The 16,115-nt window shown below is 45.0% G+C and overlaps 1 protein-coding gene across 2 annotated transcripts in view; it reads left to right on the plus strand.

Moving 5' to 3' along the window:
• Window positions 1-16,115, plus strand: part of LDLRAD3 (low density lipoprotein receptor class A domain containing 3) — a 267,610-nt gene that overhangs the window by 160,726 nt on the left and 90,769 nt on the right. For both annotated transcript variants that reach the window (XM_036764829.1, XM_036764830.1), the window contains exon 4: window positions 845-979. In XM_036764829.1, coding sequence (XP_036620724.1) covers window positions 845-979 — 135 coding nt within the window. The remainder of the gene's footprint in view (window positions 1-844; window positions 980-16,115) is intronic.

The following is a 16,115-nucleotide window of genomic DNA, read 5'->3' on the forward strand; positions in this document are numbered from 1 at the left end:
GAACATGGAACTCAGAATGTCAGAGCTAGAAGAGACTCTAGAACAAAGAACTGGAAGGATTCTTGGGACAAGAGAAAACAGAATATTAGAAGTTGGGGCAGGAGGGAACCTCAAAGTATAGAATGTGAAGAGCTGGAAGGGCCCTTAGAACATGGAACATAGATTGTCAGAGCTAGAAGGAACTCTAGAACAAAGAATTAGGTCTCTTGGAACATGGAACACAAAATGTTAAGCTAGGATAGAGGGGCTTTAGAGCATGGCATGTCAAGAGCTAGTAGGTCCTTAGAACGTGGAACTCAGAATGTCAAGGCTAGAAGAGACTCTAGAACAAAGAACTGAATGGCCTCTCAGAGCATGGAACATGGCATTTTAGAAGTCAGGACAGGTGAAACCTTAGAGCATGGAATGTCAAGAGCTGGAAGGGCCCTTAGAATATGTGCTGTTAGAGGTCAGAAGAACCATGAAGATCATCTAATGTAACCCTGTCACTTAGTAGATGAGAACATTTCTGAGCCTGATAAAAGGAAGGCTCTTGCTCCAGCGTTCACACTGGGAGATCTATTCCTGTGTAGTTTTCTACAGTGGTGTTTGTGCACAATCAGATTTGTGTGTGTACATGTGTGTGCGTGCATACATGTGCATGCGCCCTCTCCCCAGCCTGGTCATTTGCTCCTTGAAGTGAGCTTAGCCTGAGGCTCTTCCTGCAGAGGAGAGCTCTCTGAACCTCCGCCCGGAGGACCCTGCTCTGCTGTGCTTCACCCACGTGGGAGCATCTTCCTGGGGGAGGAGGAGGTCAGCGCATCTCCTGGGCCTCCTGCTAACTGGTCTTCTTTTCCCTTTCCAGCTGCAAACCCTCTACTGTGCTCCACGGCCCGCTTCCATTGCAAAAACGGCCTCTGCATTGACAAGAGCTTCGTGTGCGACGGAGAGAACAATTGTCAGGACAACAGTGATGAGGAGAGCTGTGAGAACTCTCAAGGTAGAGTTTGGGCCTGCGTGGGGGTGAAGCCCACTCGGGGATGAGGGCTGAGACTTCATCTTTTCCTCTTGGGCCATCGCTGTGACTTTCTATTTGTCTCAGGAAAAGAAGGGCTTTTCTGTTTTCAGGAAGTTATGGAAACGTGACCCAAGTAGAAACATTTTTCATTGTAAACATGTAAGAGAAATGAGATCCAGAAAATGCTGGCATTTGGCCACGTTGGGGGGCAAGGGTATGAAACAATGGTAGTAACAAGCTGTAAATATTCTTCTGCTTCAGAAGGTCTGTGGTTTCATGAGGGTGAGCCTCCTTTCCTCCATCCAGATTGTGGCTTCTCTCTGTGTTTCATGGGTTGTAATGATCAGAAGCAAAGCCATCACCATGTGGCCAACCTACTGGTGATCAGCCTCTCCAGGCTTTAGATGGGGCTGGTCCTTGGATGAAGGCTTGAAGTCCAACATTGATCCCATGTTCCACCTCCAAAGAGAACCCTGGAATGCTTTCTTACACCTAGATTTAGAGAGCTCACTATACAGTCACATTCTTAAGTATCCAGTGGAATACGGGTTTCAAGAGAGAGGTTGTGGCAAACTCATATCCCTTCACTAGAGCATGGTTCCCAAGGCAGCTTCTCCTAGACACAGAGAGGAAAACTAGCATCCCCTCTACTGGAATCGAAGGATTTTTGTACTAGAAATACTTGCCTGTGTCTTTGAGCTCAGTGCCTGGCTGTCTTTGCTTAATGGATTAAAAATTAGGAATGTTTTATTTCCCTCTGCAGTACTTTCCAGGCCTTGAAAATACATTTTTCTTCTTTGTGGACTGGGGAAAGGAAGGTTTTATTTAACATTATTTTGATGGGGGTGGAGAAAACTGGACCCAAGACAATTAATATGGTGCTCTGAAGTCCTTTTGCTAATTTCATCAGGGTAAAATCCATATCTCAGCCTGTGAAGCATCTACTTCATACCTCTCTCCCTTTGCCCGCTGTCATGCTCGATGCTGAGTTGTTTTCTTCTTTGGTGTTTAAGATTAATGACAGCCATTTAAGAACAGGGGCTGGGGGAATCCTGAAAGCCGGTGATTATTGTATCTTTCCTGGCCATATGGAACGTATAAGAGGATCAAGAAGCCCAGTAGTGGAATATTATTTTAATTGTGGCTTTGTTGGTTGGAAACATAACCTGTCGAGCAGACAGTTCCCCAAACGGCAGCTCAGAAATGGCGCGTCCGTGGCTGCTGAGTTGCCTAGGCGCCGAGGAGGGGCCCGATGGGGGCTGAGAGCTGCTGGCCAGTGTGGCTGTCACGCCCAGTGGGCTTGGGGCTGAACCGGGACCGTTTGCAGCGATGGGAAGATGTGGGTTCTCTTTGTGGACTCAGCCTATGCATCCCTGGAAACCCTGGGCTGAGGCATTGGATTCCAGAAGCTCAGCCCCCAAGGGCACTCCCAGGACTTGTTTCTTGTGATGTAGCAGAGGAGGGAATTGATGGTGAATGAAAGGAGCTTCTGGGGGAAAACAAAACAAAACCAGTGGGTCAAAAAGTAATCCCTGAACTGGAAGGGAAGGAGGTCAACTCCACCTCTCAACCAGACCAGAGGCCAGAGGGGGTCCTCTCTTTTTACCTATGGGCTTCAGTTTTTCTTTCTTTTCTTTTTAAATTTTTCTTTATTTTTGATTTATGGATAAAACAAGTATTTCCATACCATAATAGACCATCTTTTCCCTGTTCCCCCACAGCAGCAACACAACACAACACAACACACACACACACACACACACACACACACACACTCACACACGCATACACATACACTCACATACATACACTCACACTCGGGAACAAGGGCTCACTGTAGGGAGTAGGAGGGAAGGATGAGAAACTGGATGGGGAGTCAGTCGAGTATCAGATCCCTTCTAGCAATAAGAACCAGTGAAAATAATCGCCGGTACTCAAGGGTTTGCAGAGCCCTTCACGTGTGTCATTTCGTGTGGTCCTCACAACAACCCCAGGAGGAAGCGGCTGTGCTTATCCCTGTTTTACAAATGAGGAAACTGAGTCAAAGAGAGGTGAAGCGATGTGCCCAGGGTCACACAGTCAGTGAGTATCTGAGGCTGGATTTGAACTTGGGTCTTCCTGACTCCACCCCCGCCCAGCCCTCTTTCTACTCTACTGGGTCAGTCAGCTCCACCTATCTGTGTATTTGGGCTCGGAAGCAAGGTTCAATCTCCTGCTGATTCTTCTGTGGGACCTCTCTGCACCTCAGTTTTCGCTCCTATGAAAGGGAGCTAACAGTGTCTACAATACCTCCCTCACAAGGCTGTTTTGAGATGTCAGGATGATTCGTGCAGAGCATTTCACAAACCCCGCAGCGCGTCACAAATGTGCCGGATTTTAGAGTCAGAGGACCCCAGGTTCACGTTCTGACTCTCGCCTTGGACGAGGTCCCCTCACCTCTTCCTCGTCTGTAAAATGTGACAGCTGGACATGGCCTCAAAAGCATCTTCCAGCTCTAGGGTCATGAATCTAGAGCCGAAAGGGAGCTTGGCAGCCCTCCCTCGTCCAGCTCATTCATTTTACAGGTGAGGAAACTGAGGCCTTAGCTAGAGAATAAACAGACGGAGGGTCACATACCTCTGCTCTTGTGTTCCCTACAATGCCTGGATGAGCTCCAACAGAGAGAACGCGGCTCTCCATGGTGGGCAAGGGTTTGGTTTTGGGTTGTTTCTTTTTTTTTAGGGGGAGCCTGATTTTTCTTTTGGAGGGGTAGGCTGTGATCTCTTCTGGGGTTTGTTTTACTGCTACTCAGTTTCTTAGGCCTGGTAAGAAGCATGTCAAGCCAGATCAGTCTGGCGGGATAAAAAGTATTCTCCGGAGGTCCAAACCTCTTCATCTGTGCATCCAAACGCCATGGAAGAGCCTCTGGGCCAAATTTGGCTCAAGGAATCCCCAGCCCTGGGGGACCAGTGTTGTGACCAGGATAAAGAAAACCTAACCCAGCTCATCAGTGAACTTTTATTAAGCTCCTACTATGCGTCTGGCCCTATACCGGAGATATAAAGAGATAAAAGTTAGTCCCTACCCTCAAGGAGCTTCCAATCTAACATCTCTATGGTGTTTATAGCACATGGATCATTTCTTCACATTCGCCCTCTTTCAGGTCTGAAGAGAGCAGGTAGAAGAAACTGAGGCTGAGTGAAAGAGACTTGTCCACAGTCACGTGACAGAGCCCAGACTGGGGCTGAGGTGTTCTGGGCCCAAGTCCAAGGTTATCTCTAAAGCCCGGATCTGTATGAGGGATGGACACCTTCTGTTCTCAGGAGAAGAGAGTGGGAAATCAAGGACAGGAGACTTAGGGGCTCAACCAGCATCAAGATGGAAGACCCAATGGGAGCAGTCACCATTTTACTTCTTGCATGAAAATGGGAGCTCCCTGAGGGCAGGAACTGTTTGTTTTACTGTTCCTCGGGAGAGGCAGCTCTGTGTAGTGAAATGAGAGCCTTCCTGCCTCTGACCCGTAGTAGCCGTGTAAGCCTGAGCAAATCACACCCCTTCCTTGTCCCAGGCGACTGTTTAAGACGGTAAGTTATGAAAAAGGTGCTGCCTTGCACTGGTGGAAGGAATTTCCTCACCTGGGACTTCCCTATACCGTTGAAAATCATAGGTCCATTTTGTGGTTCTTCACTTATCCCATCTCCCATCTCCAGGCTTTTGCCCTGGCTGTGCCCCAAGCCTTATCTCTGCTTCCTAGTTTCCCTGGCTTCCTTCAAGACTCAGTTTAACTCCCTTTCCCAGTCCCCATACCTCCCCCTACCACTAGTGCCTTCTCTCTGTAGATTACCTTTCATTTAGACCATATATATCTAATGTGTAGATAGTTGTTTCCATATTTGATCCCCCTCCTCCCCCTCTTTATCTGTGAGCTTCCTGAGGACAAAGAACCATGTTTCTGCCTTTCTCTGTGTCTCTAGCCCTTAGCACCAATGCCTGGCACATAGTAAGTGCCTAATAAATGCCTTTTTACTGACTTGCTGTTGGCTTACTATTCCTATCCCCAGTGCCTAGCACAATGACATAGTGACACTTAATAAATGCTTGTAGATTGATCGACTCATTCTGTCTGGGTAAGAAGCTGATGCCTCCCCTTGTCGTTCTCTACCCGAGGGAGGATTTTTGCCTCCAAAGGGCTGACCGGCACGTTTAAGGCTTTTTCTCTAGAAGAGAGGTTCTTAATCTTTTTTTTTTTCTGTCGTGGACCCCTTGGACTGTCTGATGAAGATAACCGACCCTTTCTCAGAATCATGTTTTTAAGTAGCTAAAGGAAATGACTAATTTCACTTAGAGGTTTCTGAAAATAAAGGTGTTATTTTTCTCCCAGTGATGTTCATAGACTCTCTGGAGTCTTTTTTTTTGGGGGGGAAGGCAATCAGGGTTAAGTGACTTGCCCAAGGTCATACAGCTAGTAAGTGCCTGAGACCAGCTTTGAACCCAGGTCCCCCTGGCTCCACAGCCAGTGCTCTATCTTCTGCACCATCTAGCTTCTTAAAACATCTGGAGTCTTCACCCCAGGATAAGCACCTTAGCTCTAATGCTCCCAGACCACAGCTGTAACTAGCAAAAGGGAAAGCTGGGCTTTGCTTTGGGGTGCTGACATCTTGGAGGGGAGGGGCACATTTCACCACTGGAACTGCCGTGTTGTAACATACCACCCCAGACGTCCCATCTCAGAGTTCTGTTGCCTTGGCTCCTCTCTCAGGACCTGCCTTTAGACCCAGTCCAGTGGGATAAGGTACGGGTCACCCCTTCTCCCTTCATGATCACTCCTACAATCAGGGCATCCGCCCATGGTCAGAATGCCACATATGAAATATATTTATACGTATAGACATGTGTATACATACAGATGTGGTGCATGCATACATGCATATATACACACGCACACCACCACCACTCGGTCCCACACACCCCAATTCAATTTGCCCCAAGCTACATTGAGTCCCGGTAAGGCTCTTTAGCAGACACTAAGGCAGAGAGATCCCAGCCTCACCTTTGGCTCAGGATATTTTCTCTTTGGATGCAGGAGTAGAGTATGGAGCTGAGGGTAGACGGAGGTGGTGCTGTCATTCTCTTGGAAGGTGAATTACAGTTTAAGTGGAAATCTGCAGACTCCTAATAAGATTCATTACCATGGGGAAAGGAGCAATCATGAAGGCTTTAGACAGAAATAGGGTTGGACTGGACGCCTCCTTCTAAGACAGACTCCTTGGCTTGTCTCCAGGACCTTGGCAGTGTCACGACAATTGAGTTTTGGAAGTGACTCATGGGGAGATGGAGAAGGATTGCTTATCATCTATGCCCTTAATAACAAGGCTAATGTATTTATGTGGCATTTTACAATGTACAAGGCACTTTTAGACATTTATTATCTCATTTGGGCTCCATCGTAGTGCTGTGAGGGAAGGCAGGCAAGTATCAGTACCCCCATCTTATAGATAAGAGAAGAGAGAAGTGAAGAAAACAGAAGGCCTTGGCTTGGGTCCTGTCCTCGGTGGTCCTCCGTGCCCATAATGTAGTTGTTCAGCTCTTCATGACCCTATCTGAGGTTTCCTTGGCAAAGATGCTGGAGTGGTTTGCCATTTCCTTCTCCAGCTCATTTACAGATGAGGAAAACTGAGGCAAACAGGATTAAGTGACTTGCCCGGGGTCGCACAGCCAGTAAATGTCTGAGGCAGATTTGCACTCGGGTCTGCCTGACTCCAGACCGAAAGCTCTATTCACTGCCCCACAGAGCAAGACCCTGTGTAGGAGGTGACACTTTAACCAAGTCTTAAGTAGAATTAGGTATGGGTTGGTTGTTCTTCATTCTTGAAGAGAACCAAAGTGACATCACTATGCTAGAGTCAAGTTTCATTGTGTCTGACTGTGGCTGATAAAACCAGTACGAGCTCGGAATGCTCTACCACAGGTTGGGCACAAATAGAATTAGGGGTCTGTAGAGAGGGAGGGCATTTCGGGCAGGAGGCCAGAAGCACTCCTCACCTGCTGGCCAACCTTTTAATGCATTTCCCCTTCCTTACCTAGGCTGGTCCTTGGGTCACACAGCCAGTGGGAGCCCTAGATCTGGATACAAACGCCTAGCCTCACATCTGGGCTCTGCTGCATCTTCCTCAAACAAGTGCCTTGATCTCTCTAGGCCTCAGAGAGTGTCACACTAGCTGACCTTTCCTATGCCCATGTTCCTAGCATCTCTGCCAAGTCAGTAGAGCCTACAGGAGCTTGGTCCCCATTGGCATCTGGTGTGAGAGCTCAGGGCTGCCCCCACACCCTGGTAAGTCACGGAAGCTTTGAAGGGAGTAAGTAAGCAATGAAGAAACGGTGGAGGGAATCCCTGGGAAGGAAACCTCCAAGCCCCGAAGAGTGACCTGGTGCTCTGGGGTCTGGAGTCCTGCCAGGGGATCAGCCTGGGAGCGGGGCTGGGAAGGGAAGGAGAAGGCGGGAGAGCAGCAGCGCCGCCGGCTCCCTTTGACTCCGGTGGCTGGAGAGCGATCCATTCAGAGGCAGGAGGAGAGAGCACTTTTCACTGTGAATTTCAGGTTTGGATGAACAGCTGGGCCAGGGGAAGCAAAAGCATTTGATTCAGTTGGAGAAACAGAAGGAGGTTCTGAAAGGTTGATTGCTGTCTTTCCTACCTGCCGCTTTTTTTTCCTTGCCTAATTGAATGTTATGCATCTCCAAAGCTTCCCTTCTCACCGCTTCGGCGGGAGTTGGAAATTTCTAAAATATCCCTCATTTGGAAGCGAGTCAAATGGTTTTCTGCATTTGTTCCCGACAGTAATTACTTCCCAGGCTCGTCGCTGCCATGGTAATCTTCCAAGCTGTTCTCTTAATCTCCCCCATTTAGGCTCTTCTTTCACACATCTTCTCTTTCTGCTTTCCTCCTCTGTGTCTCTCTCTCGGTGCCGCCCTCCCTTGCCCTCTCCTTGGAAGAGCTGACAACGCTGGGGGGAAGGAGGACCTGTTGGAGCTGAATACCCTTCTAGGGGCTCTGGTAGCGCCCATCGGAATACGCCCAAAGGGGCATCAATAAATGCAGGTTTTCCATTGGAGTGTGTAAGCTTCTGGAAGGCTAGGATCATTAGTATCATTATTATTAATTATCATTATCATTATTATTATTATTATTAATTATCATCATTATCATTATTATTATCTATTCCTAGAACTATACCCGGTATTTGACAGCAATGTGGTGTAGTAGGTAGAGAGATGGACTTGGGGTCAGAAAGACCTGAGTTCAAATCCAGCCTCAGACACTTACTAGCTGTATGACCCTAGGCAAGTCACTTAACCCCATTTGCCTCAGTTTCCTCATCTGTAAATTGAGCTGGAGAAGGAAATGGCAAACCACTCCAGTATCTCTGACAAGAAAACCCAAATGGGGTCATGAAGAGTCAGACATGACTGAAACAACTAAACAATAAAATTATTGTTAGTTATAATGTTATTATAAAGTTTCCTGGGTATACCTGGTACATAGTGGGTACTGAATTGATTTGAATCAGATTGATCCAGTGGAATGGGAATAAGACTAGACTTGGAAGATTGGAGCTGACATTCTAGCTTGGCTATTGATTAATCAATGGATTGATCAGCGTTTGGTTTGGGTTTTTTTTGGAGAGGGGAAGGCAGGGTAATTGGGGTTAAGTGACTTGCCCAAGGTCACACAGCTAGTACATGTGTCAAGCGTCTGAGGCCAGATTTGAACTCAGGTCCTCCTGACTCCAGGTCCAATGCTGTATTCGCTGCACCACCTAGCTACCCCTCAATCAACATTTCTTAAGCACCTACTATGTGCCAGGCACTGTGCTAATGGCTGGGGACACAAAGACGCAAAAGCCAGTTTCTGCCCCAGAGTTTACAGTCTAATGGGTGAGACAACGTGCAAGTGAATATATACAAAACAAGCTATTTACAGGACAGAGACGACATAATTAGGAGAGGGAAGGCACTGCAGTCAAGACGGGTTGGGGAAGGCTTCCTGGCGAAGGTGGGATTTTAGTCTGGACCTTGAACAAGTGACTTAAATTTTCTAGGCCTCATTGAGAGTGAGAGAGAGAGAGAGAGAGAGAGAGAGAGAGAGAGAGAGAGAGAGAGAGAGAGAGGGAGAGGGAGAGAAAAGGAGAGATTTGTTTTAATATTTCTTGTTGGTTCATGGAATCATTAACTGTGTGGCCCATTATAACTTTCAAGGATTCTGCCACTTAAAGTTTTATATCTCTTTTACTGAGTATTAATTCTCCTTTCAGTGTTTCCTCCAAAGATCTCATTTCTTTCCCAGATCTTTCCTCTAAATAATAAGAAGGACAGTTTCAAAGAAACCTGGAAAGACTTGTATTAACTGATGCATAGTGAATTAACTAGGAACCAGGATAATAATTTATAAGATAACAATATTGTAAAGACAAACAACTTTTCTAATTTTGAGAACTCTGACTAAAGCCATGACCAGTAATGATCCATGCATGCTACCTATCTCCTTTAGAGAAATAGGAAAATGTAGAGTTTATATAGATAGATAGATAGATACATAGATAGATAGATAGATAGATAGATAGATAGATAGATATAGATATGTGTGTATGTATGTATATGTATGCATATATATGTATATGTATATGTGATATTTGAAATGTATATGAGATATATTATATTTGAGATATGTATATTTTATATACATATATATTCGATATATATTTTTGACATGTGAGAATTAGGGCAGGTGGTTGGTGCAGTGGATAGAGTGCCAAACCTGGAGTTAGGAAGACTCATCTTCCTGAGTTTAAATATGGCTTCAGACACTTACTAGCTGTGTGATCCTGGGCAAGTCACTTAACTTTGTTTGTCTCAGTTTCCTTATCTGAAAAATGAGCTGGAGGAGGAAATGGCAAACCACTCCAGTATCTCTGCCAAGAAAACCTCAAATGGGGTCATGGAAGAGTCAGACACAACTGAACAACAATAAATGTGAGAATTTGTTTTGTTTAACTATATACATAAATGTGCGTGTGTGTGTGTACATATATATATATGTATATATATATACATATATATATATGTATTTGTTATGAAGGTTTTCTTTTTTCTTTTTCTTATCAAGGGGTAGAGGGAGTAGGCAGAAGAGAAGTTAACGTTTGTTAATTTTTTAAAAAGACTTTTTTTAAAAGAAGGGAGCACACTTAATGATCTCTGAGGTTCTTTCTTGCTCTAAATAAATCATCCTGTGATTTTTCACAAGGGTTTTTGTTTGTTTGTACCTTCCAGGACCACTATATATGGTCATCTCTGTATTCCGGTCTTATAATATCTTTAGATTTTAACCAGGATATCTGACTTTGAGTCCAAGTTCTGATAATTATTGGCCGTGGAATCCCTAGGAAGAATCCTTCTCTCCCTCAGTTTTCCCAGCTAATGATTGTTCTTATAGCGTCAGTTATTGTGAGAGAGTGGCTTTAAAAACATCATCATCATCATCATCATTATAGCCTTATCTGCCACCCTCAGGTACCATTAGTTATTATTGTGGTTCAGTCAGTCAGCCATGCCCTACTCTTCTTGACCCTATGGGCCATAGTGTGCCACACCCTTCCATCCTCCACTGTCTCCTTCCGTGACACTATCTTTCCATCTCATCCTCTGCCATCTCTTCTCCTTTTGCCTTCAATCTTTCCCAACATCCGAGTCTTTTCCAATGAGTCCTCTCTCGTCATTATGGGACCAAAGTACATTCACCTTCAGTATCTGATCTTCCGGCGAAGACTCTGAATTAATTCTGACCTGGGCTCAAATTCTCTTGCTGGCCGTGTGATGCTGGGCAAGTCACTTAAACTCTGGTTAGCCCCGCTTTCTTCATCTGAAAAGGAAGGGGATCATTCCTGTAGGACCTAACTCATACAGCAGGATTTTGTGATGTCTCCCCATGTCTTTAATATCTCCAGAAGGATCAAGAGATGCTCATTTCCCATAATACGCTCGAGCACCAGGAGTTTTCAGATTTCCTAATCTCATAGTGTTTTTCCTTGATTAACATGCTTGATACATGCCACTCACTCTAGCGACGCCAGTGCTTGGCACATAGCAAATGCTTAATAAATGCTCATTCAGTAAATATTTTATTTTTGGTCTGGAACTGTGAACTCATTGTTATAGGAAATTCCCAGTGAGGAAGCTTCCTCTGCCAATGCCAATCAGCAGCTGCTCACCCATGGCCTCCAAGGTTCTTCCCAGCTCTAAAAAACCTTGAATGTATGGTCATTTGACAGCAATGTGGTGCAGTAGGTAGAGAGATGGACTTGGGGTCAGAAAGACCTGAGTTCAAATCCAGCCTCAGACACTTACTAGCTGTATGAGCCTAGGCAAGTCACTTAACCCTGTTTGCCTCAGTTTCCTCATCTGTAAATTGAGCTGGAGAAGGAAATGGCAAACCACTCCAGCATCTCTGACAAGAAAACCCAAATGGGGTCACAAAGAGTCAGACATGACTGAAACAGCTAAACAACCATAAAATTATTGTTATTTATAGTGTTATTATAAAGTTTCCTGGGGTACAGAGTAGAGTGACTTTCCCAAGGTCACACAGGCAGTATGTGTCAGAAGCCAGTCTTGACCTCAGGTATCATCATCAGCATCATCTAATCCGGTCCCTACCTAAAACACAAATATAAGCTCCTGTTATTTACCAAAATGGCCTGAATTCCAAGGAAATAGACAACGGTCAGGCTGTCATGGGAAAGAGACCTTCAGATAAATGGTAGACTCATTGGATTTCAAGCCAAAAGGGTTCCTGTAGCCCAGCTCTGCAATTTTACAGATGAGGAAGCTCAGTTAATTGGTATACATGTCTTATCTCCCCTGCTAGGCTCTGAGCACTTTCTATGGCAGGGAGACATTTACATGCTTAATGAGTGTCTGTCTGTTGAACTGTATTAAGGATTCTGGGCTGTTCACCTAGTCTGGGGCTTACCCAGGTTGTCTGTTTTCTCCAGGTGCCTGTTTGCCCAGCTGGGCCTGGATACCGCAGCTTCTTGGTAGACCAGAGATGGAGGAAGCAACCTCTCAGTTTCTGATCCCCTGCTCAGGACTCTGATAAATTATTGCTTGGAGGAATAGGATATAATATCCACCCAAAATAATAATAGCTTTCATTTATAGAGAGCTTCCCAGTTCAAAATGAGAATTTGGGGGGTAATTGTGAGTCTAATTAAGCCTCAAAAGCCCCATCCCTCAGTACCACAGAAATTCAGATGAGAATTGGGCATAATAGAGAGAAATTTGGGTGGTAATAGCTCATAATAGCTCTTATGAATTTTCCTGGAAAAGAATCATTTTAAGAGGATGTCTCTGGGCTGTATTCTTCTTTCTCCCTCTGGTCTAATGGACTGAATGTGCCACTTCAGTCAGGGGAAGTCTTCAAGTCCTTTTTTTCCTCTGTCTCTGATGGAAGATTTGATTTCAGGCAAGTTTTTCATCTCATTCCTCTTCATTTCTGTTTCATTTCCCTGATCATGACCTAGGTGGTTTGGGTTTTGTTAATTTGAAGCTCTCAAAGTCCATTAAGGAACAATCTTCCAGTTTCCCATCTCTGTGTCCTCCTTATTTTAAATATTAGCTTACATCATAATGGAATATTATTATACTTCAAGAAATGATCCCCTTGAGAAATTGAGAGAACTTGGGAAGATGTAGGAACCCCGGGCAGAGGGTAAACCAAAAGGGACAGGGAGCAAGTATGCACAGCGTCTACAATGATGTCAGTAAGAATAATAAAATCTAGCCTGATTTATGCAACTATAATGATGAGTCTTGGCCCTGGAGGAAAGACAAGGAAATGGGCCATCCGTGCTTTGTTTGAGGGGTGAGGGACTACAGGTGTAGAATGTTGAATATGCTGTCAGATATGGTGGGTTTGATTTCACTGGTTTTCTTTATTGCAAGGGGAGGTTCTCTGGAATTGCATGTGAGGAAGGGGACTATCCAGAAATTACCATGAAGTAAAAACAAAAGAGGGCAACTAGGTGGTACAGTGGCTTGGAATCAGGAAGTCTCATCCTCCTGAGTTCAAATCTGGCCTCAGACACTTCCTAGCTTTGTGACCCTGGGCAAATCACTTAACTTTGTTTGCCTCAGTTTCCTCATCTGTAAAAGGAGCTGGAGAAGAAAATGGCAAACCACTCCAGTATCTCTGCCAAGAAAATCCCAAACGGGGTCACGAAAAGTCGGACGTGACTCAGACGACTCAACGACAGTAATTCTATCTATTCTGTATTTTTTCCTCTTTTCTTTGTATTTTATGCACAGTGACTGACCCATAGGAGTTGCTTAATGGATACCTGTTGGAAACTGAACATATATTACAGATAAGTTGTCAATCTGCATCCATGGAGATAATTGACATGCCAAGAGTTTCCTATGGTGGGTGATGATAATATTATTAATAAACATTTCTATGAAGCTTTGAGGTTGTTATATATGCCCTCATTTGAACCTCCCCCTGTATAAAGTATGCAGGTGTTACTCTATTTTCAGATGAGGAAACTGAGGCTCAGAGTCGTTCCGTGATTTGCCCACAGATGGCAGAATCTGAATCCAAGTCTTCATCGTTCTAGTTTTTGTAATTTCTTCATTATGCCGCTCTGCTTCTCGCTAGTCTTAAGAAAAGACTATAAGTGGTATGACTTAAATTAGAATAAACGAAATCAAGAAAAATAGAAGGGCTTGGTGCCCAGATGAAGCTACCATAGTGGATTAGGAGGTGGATGTCCTGGTGAGCTGTTCCTACTTTGTGGGTTCGGGGAAGGCTGTCTCTAGCCCCTTAGACCTCTCACGGAGAGCTCACATCCATCAGATGTTGGTTTTGTGGTTGTTTAGTTGTTCTTCTGACTCAAGACCCCATTTGGGATTTTCTTGGCAGACATAGTGGAGTGGTTTGCCGTTTCCTTCTCCGGCTCATTTTACAGATGAGTAAACTGAGGCAAACAGCAGCCCATACCTCATTGGGAAATCCACTAGATGTAATACTTCAGAGAAAGGGATGTGGGGTCTAAGCAGCAAGGAAAGCGTTTTGGTACAGATCGTATATTGGTGGGTTGATTTATCCTGGCTGTCTCCAGCCCCTCAGCATCTCTTGCTATAACCGCACTAAAGGGTCATATCGCCGTGATGCCTGAATTGCATTTAGGATTGTACCGGTCTTCGAGGTAAAAAGCAGGGGCACGAAACAAGTTGGCTCTCCTGGCGTTCTCAGCCCCGCCTGGGGAAGTGCGGTTGTCCAGCAGACCCGGCTTCACCCATCGTGCCAACTGGAAGAGCCCTCCAAGGCTCCAAAGCCTGGGTGCCACTCTCTGGCCCTGTTAATGCTTCCTTTGATTGAATCTGCCTCTGACTCATTATTTACATAGGTTGTAAAATAAAGCTTAACTTGACATTATGTTACATCAACACAGACCGAATGTAGTCAGCCGCTGGACCTTCCCAGTCAGAAGCAGACGAATTAAAAAAAATGGGGGTGGAGGGGAGGAATGGCGCATAAAATGTCAGGGAATGCTTAATTATATTAAGGTTATGCTTGTATAAATGTCTAAGTGGCTTGATTACAACAGCCGGCAGAAGGAAGCTAAATTTCTCTTCCCTTTATGTATTTATCTGTAGCCTGTCACCTTGAAAGCCACAAGTTGCCTGGATCCTCCTTTCTCCTTCCCTGTTCTTCCTTAAGCCCCCCAAGTCCCTCTCCAGATATGAAAAGAAATGTTTGTCGAATCACAGATTAAGAGCTGGAAGGAACCTCTGAGCTCTCCAAGTCCAACCTTCTTGTTTTACAAATGAGAAAAGTGAAGAAAAGGCAGCTGACTTACCCAGGGTCATAAAACTGAATCCTATTCAGCCAGCCTGTTTGAAGTAGTTCCTTTACAAAGGACTCTGCCACAGGCCGAGAGTATAAAGACAAAACAGAGACCGGTCCCTCCCCTCCAGGATCTTACATGATATAGAAGCAACATAGCGTGGTGGATTGTGGGAGCTGACCGGGAAGCCAGAAAGCCCTGGGTTCGAGTCCCACCTTTGCTATATACAAATGTATGACCCCGGTTCAAGCATTTAACTCCTAGGTAACTCTCTAACACTAAACACGGCAGATAATGTACCAACCTGAGCTGATAGAGATCTTTCACCTGGGAGTTCCATATAGTAGTGAAATCAGAGGTCCAGTTCCCTATCCCTATCCCATGTATCTTTTTCCCTAGACTTGGGATTCTTTCTGCTGCCTCATGATGAGGGTCTCTGTGTGTGTGTATGTGTGTTTATGCAAACACGTGTGTGTATATCTAGCTAGCTAGCTATCCATACGCCCATGGTCATACAGTTAGCAAGTGTCTGAGGCTGAATTTGAATTCAGCTCTTCCTGATTCTGGGCCCAGTTCTCTGTCTTCTGTGCCACCTAGATGCCTATAAAAAATATGAAAAAAGGAAGGAGAGGAGAGCACTCACAGCTGAAGGAATCAGGAAAAGCTTGATGCAGAAGATGGGGCTTAAGCTCAATCTTGAAGAAAAAGCAGGATTCTTTTTGGGAGGCAGGGCAATTGGGGTTAAGTGACTTGTAAGTGTGTCAAGTGTCTGAGGCCGGATTTGAACTCAGGTCCTCCCGACTCCAGGACCAGTACTCTATTCACTGCACCACCTAGCCGCCCACCCCAAAGGAGAATTCTTTGCAGGGACGATAAAAGAGAGACTGCATTCCAGGCACTGGAGATGACCATTGCTCAAGGCAAGATGATGCGAAATGGAATATCATATATAAGGACCTTTTAAAAAATGTTATGTTTATGTTTATTCCGAACTTAACAAACATCGAATAGAATGAGCATTTCCACCTACATTGCAGAACAGGAAAAGAGGATTGCTCTCAAACTGAGAATCTGTAAGAAACATAATTGTATTCCAGTTGAGTTTCAGTTCATCTGAAAGCTTCCCTAATCTGTGAGACTGCAGTCTAGGGCTTGGTTTTTGTTCTTTGTGGTCACTGTGACCATGTGGAAATAGGGCTCAGTGTGTAGAATGCTGGATTTAACGTCTGGACCAACTGGGC

The sequence above is a fragment of the Trichosurus vulpecula genome, chromosome 6, assembly GCF_011100635.1.
Source record: "Trichosurus vulpecula isolate mTriVul1 chromosome 6, mTriVul1.pri, whole genome shotgun sequence".
Classification (NCBI taxonomy): domain Eukaryota; kingdom Metazoa; phylum Chordata; class Mammalia; order Diprotodontia; family Phalangeridae; genus Trichosurus; species Trichosurus vulpecula.